This window comes from Phaseolus vulgaris, chromosome 11, assembly GCF_000499845.2.
Source record: "Phaseolus vulgaris cultivar G19833 chromosome 11, P. vulgaris v2.0, whole genome shotgun sequence".
Lineage (NCBI taxonomy): Eukaryota > Viridiplantae > Streptophyta > Magnoliopsida > Fabales > Fabaceae > Phaseolus > Phaseolus vulgaris.
In genome coordinates, this window is record NC_023749.2 from 32,112,161 (window position 1) to 32,117,145 (window position 4,985).

The 4,985-nt window shown below is 47.7% G+C and overlaps 1 protein-coding gene across 1 annotated transcript; it reads right to left on the reverse strand.

Annotated features, from left to right (window-relative positions):
* Nucleotides 1-3,893: 3,893 nt before the first annotated feature.
* LOC137839383 (uncharacterized) lies at nucleotides 3,894-4,985 on the reverse strand. Its single transcript, XM_068648503.1, has 2 exons — nucleotides 4,696-4,985; nucleotides 3,894-4,611 (listed from the first exon to the last, which is right to left on the reverse strand). The coding sequence occupies exons 1-2, from the start codon at nucleotides 4,983-4,985 to the stop codon at nucleotides 3,894-3,896; spliced, it is 1,008 nt and encodes a 335-aa protein (XP_068504604.1).

The window sequence follows — 4,985 nt, forward strand, 5'->3', positions numbered from 1 at the left end:
ATTGGATTTTCCTAGACCCTTGCTCACTCGATGAACCCATATGTTGTGATGAAGCCATATCCCCGGGTAACCCTTTTTGCTACGTTTACGCCACTGTTTTTCAAAGAGTCCACCTCCGTCTTCCCCTGTTAATTTTTGAAAAAGAACTTTTGACTGAGCTGAACGTAGCCCCAACCCAGCTGCATCCTAATAGCTGGGCATTTGTCCGTGCCTTTGCCATTCTTTACGGTCAGCTTGGCGTCCTACCTTCTCTTGATGTGTTTCTTTACCTCTTCGAGGTGAAGAAACTACAGCGTTAACTTTGGGTCTCTGTAGACAACATCCCTGGAAGGGGGATCCTTACCCTCTTCCAATCCTCTTACAAAAATTTCAAGGGCCATTTTCTAAAAAATTCGGGCTAACAAAAAACACCCCAATCTCTTGGACGGCTTTCCTTTATACTGGACCGAGAACCCTAACTCGAAGCTTACCCGGTGCTTAGACAAACTAGCCCCTGCCGATCAGGAAGTTTGCAAGTTTTTCACAAGCTTCCCTATTGCTTTCGATACGGTCTATCTGTTGGCCCACGAGTATGACCCAGACTCTCTAAAGAGTTACACCGGTACACCTTTTTCCTCTAACATCAGAGATTAGGATTATTACTTGCGAAACATAACAAGTTCTTGTTTTCGTCTTTCCTGCAGATAGCATGTTGGCCCGCTTGAACAAGGAGGACCTGTTGAGGCTGGCCGCGAAGGAAAAAATGGTCAGTCGTGCTCCACCAAAGGTGGTGGTTGCGCTCACCTCCTCTAAAGATGACGAAGACACCACTTCGGGCATCGTCTTTACCAGAAAGAGGGGGAGGGCTTAAGCCACTAGCCCGATGCCCTCACCCTCCCGGGGCCAGGTGGCCTCGAACGTTGCGCCTCCCTCACAACCTCCGCACACCCCAGTTGCCACGCCATGCCCTCTTGAGGCGGATGCGAAAAACTCGAGGAGAAAAGGCCTTTAGGACCAGGGTTTTGATGTTACTTCCCTCCTGGAGGATGCCCTCTTGTGCCCTGAGGACGAGGAGAGAATGGATGCCCATAGTGGCCAACACTTGCTGCAAGAGGTTATGAAGCTGCTTGGACAGGCTCTGGCCACAAGCTGCGTGGCCGTGAAGAAAATGCGGTGTCGAGAGGTTGGCTTCGAACAAGACAAACAAGACTCCCAACAGAGAATGGCGGACTTGGAATAAGAAATCCAAAAACTCTGAACCCTTCAACAAAAAACCTAGCAGCTCTTGGAAGCCAAGACTAAGGAGGCCACTGAGCAAGTGACTCGCCTAGCCGAGCAAGACGACCGTTTATCACGATTGCAACAAGAGCTTGTATAGAAGGATAAGTTCTTTGCTGATGAGGTCGAAGTCTGCAAGGGTGAGGCTGCCCAAGCTCTCTTGGTAGGCTTTGAGGTTGTTGTCGAGCAAGCCTCCAGCCTCCACCCGAGCTTTGACTTCTCTCAGCTAGCACCAAACGAAAAGGTCGTTGGCGAGCAACTAGTAGAGGAGTAGGAATTTTAATCTTATCATGTTGATGTAACTATAAACTATATCGTACTTTATCTTTATTACTATTAAAGAATCGTTTTCTTTCATCATGTGTCGTATAACAAGCCTTCCGAACTTTGCCCATGCATGCCTTATTTAACTTTAACTAGTTCAAGTAGCTTATGATAATGTGTACACATCTGAGTATATTAATCAATCAATTTCGTCGTTAGTGTTGACTCTTCCTGACATGGGACAACAAGCATAACCAAAGTTTAACGAAACTAACCTTTGGTTGGACCATTCACTATAGTCTTTATGGGCTTGCGTTCAAAGGCGACTTACCTCGAAGCCAACAGGTGTCGTCTTGCTTGGCGCGTGCTCGGACGACTGAGCTATACAACTAAAAATCATTCTCACAGGGCGCTTGCACTTGGGTGACCAGCAACTCCTGAGTTGTCCTACACTAATCGCATCATTCACCTGTGCCACTAGCTCAACCCACATAGCTTCTATATTCGGGTGTCTCTCACACACCGGACTAGCTCATCCTACTCTGTGACAATTGGATGGCCTATCTATGCAACTTCACCTACCCCACAGAGCGCCTAGACTCGGGTGATTTCTTTCACTCCAGGCTAGCCCGTCTTACCCTGTGTTGGGTCAGGTGACCTATTTGTGCAACTTTACTCATCCCACAAAGCGCCTAGACTCGAGTGATCACTTTCACACTGGGCTAGCCTGACTCGTGCTGGTTCGGATAAGGCATCTACGCAACCTTTACCCACAATGCGACTTCACAAGGAAGGTCGATTTATCTGCCAATGGTAATTAATCGCTCACACGACCCTTTCTCAGAGAACCTCTCCAAGAGGGGTCGTCGCACCGTGCATCACAATCGAACAACAGGGATTAAAAGAAAACAACAATGCATCATAAACAACTTATTTCTTAGGTGACCTCGTTAAAAAAACCCTCTTTAAGGGAAAAAGAGTGTCACCCTGTAGCACCATATTTTTTTAACAACAATTAACTAAAATAAAATTTGAGATTAACAGTGTTCCACATTCGGGGGATGGGTCCTCCCTCCAAGGTTTCTAACCTGTATGCACCATTCCCGAGAACTTCAACACGAAACGACCCTTTGGAGACAACTTACCCTCCAATTGGTAGGGATGAGCTTTTCGCATTACCAAGTCGGATACCTAGAACTGTCGAGGTCTGACCTTGGTTCTTTGTCTCAACTCGACTCTTCTTTTCAACGTTTTCGATTTTATACGCGCCTATTCATGGACTTCCTCTAGCAAATCCAAGTTCATTCTCCTCCCCTCATCAGACTCTTCAGTGACAAAGTTCTGGAACCGGGAGAGCTCTCGTGAATTTCAACGGGAATCATAGCGTTCGTTCCATACACCAAACTGAACAGTGTTTCTTTGGTGCTAGATTGAGGTGTGGTGTGATAAGCCCAAAGAATCCGGGGAACCTCCTCCGCCCAAGCTCCCTTGGTCTTCTCTAACCTTCTTTTGAAGCCTCTGAGCATGACCCTATTGGCTGACCCTATTGGATGCTTTACCGAGGCAAGTACCTGTTTTATGCCGAGTTTCGAGCATAACTTGTGTAGCTACTGATTGGCGAACTGTGTTCCGTTATCTGACACCAAACATTTGGGAACCCCAAAGCGACATACTATGTTCTTCCATACAAAGTGATGTACTTTGTGTGCGGTGATTTCGGCGACAGGCTCGACTTCAATCCACTCGGTGAAGTACTTGATGGCCAGAGGGAAAAAACCTAAAATGTCTATTCCCCAGGTATGGAATGGCCATGGACTGTAAACTGACCACAACTCCTCTGCTGGTGCGTGGTGCCAGTCGGCATGTTTCTAGCACTGTTCACATCGGTGTACGTAACTCCTGCAGTCTTCTTTCATCGTTGGCCAATAATACCCAGCACGTATGATTTTTAACACCAGCGCTCAACCCCCAACATGGCTTCCACAGATGCCCTCATGCAGCTCGCTCATCACACGGGCGCACTGTTCACCGCAAATGCAAATAAGAACAACGTGAGTGTACTAGTGGCGAAACAGATTACCATAAATCATCGTGTATTTCCCTGAATTTCCTTTTACTGCTTTGGCCTCTATAGGTTCATCAGGAAGTAGGCCGTCAGCCAGATAACGTTGGTAAGGGGTGATCCAAGTGTCAGCAGTTCTCCCCGAGGAGACAGTCACCACCTCCTCCCCGAGCACCTCCCATGCTCCTACCCGTGGTACCTTTAACGTTTCCTGAGTCCGCGAATGGTGGCTCCTCCCTTCCCAGATGTTTATCAACAAGACTTCCCTGGTCGGCTCCTCTTCCGCCGTCCTAGGGTTTTTCAGCATTTCTTAGATCACCGATTTTTGCCTGTTCCCTTTTCCCAAGCTAGCTAGCTTAGGCAAGAGATCTGCTTGGGAGTTCTGCTCTCTTGGAACGTGCACTAGGTCGAACTCGGCAAAGGCGTCTTTCAACAATGTGACGTATCTAAGGTACGCCGCTAACTGCGGGTCCTTGGCTTGATATCGACCCGTAACCTGCTCGGTGACGAGTAATGAGTCGCTCTTCACTAGCAAGTTCTGAGCTCCCAACTCCTGGGCCAACAACATCTCAGCTATCAGTGCTTCATACTCGGCTTTATTGTTACTGGTTTTAAATGCAAACTTCAAAGATTCTTCAATTAGCAGGTCGTTAGGTCCTTCTAAGATGACCCCAGCTCTGTTGCCCTGTTGATTGAAGGAACCACCTACCGACAATATACACTGAAAACCTTTAGGGTCCGGGTTTGGGCCCCCAAACAACAATTCAACTACAAAATCAGTGTATACTTGGCTTTTGATTAGGCCTCTGGGCTCGTACTGAATATCGAACTTGGATTGCTCGACTGACCATCGCACCAAGCGCCCTGCTATGTCAGGTGTCTGCAGAACCTTGCGGATAGGGAGGTCAATCATTACAATGACGGTGAAGTTGTGAAAATAATGTCGTAGCCTCCTGGCCGTAAACACATCTGCTAGCGCGGCCTTCTCGATTGCCTGGTAACGCTCCTCGGGTTCCTGTAACACCTTACTGACAAAGTAGATTGGTTTCTAACTTTGGTTCTGATCATGTACTATCACTGAGTTGATTGCCCGATCGGTAATGGAGAAGTACAGGTGGAGAGGGACATCATGCACAAGTTTACCGAGCACTGGTGGGCTAGCCAAGTACGCCTTCAACTTAACGAATGCTTCCTCACACTCAAGGGTCCACAGGAAGCGATTGTTTTTCTTCAGACATTGGAAATACGGGTAACCTTTGTCTCCACTGGCAGACAAGAAACGGGACAAAGCCGCCATTCGCCCAGTCAGCTGTTGAACCTCTTTGACAGTAGCAGGGCTCCTCATCCTAATAAGGGCGGCACATTTATCTGGATTGGCCTCTATGCCTCTCTCAATCAACAT

Excerpts from the sequence above, each read along its gene's own strand:
- LOC137839383 (XM_068648503.1), bottom strand. The coding sequence starts at position 4,985 with ATGTTGATTGAGAGAGGCATAGAGGCCAATCCAGATAAATGTGCCGCC. Across the intron at positions 4,612-4,695 it reads CATGATGTCCCTCTCCACCT|TAAGGTGTTACAGGAACCCG; the intron begins GTACTTCTCCAT and ends CTACTTTGTCAG.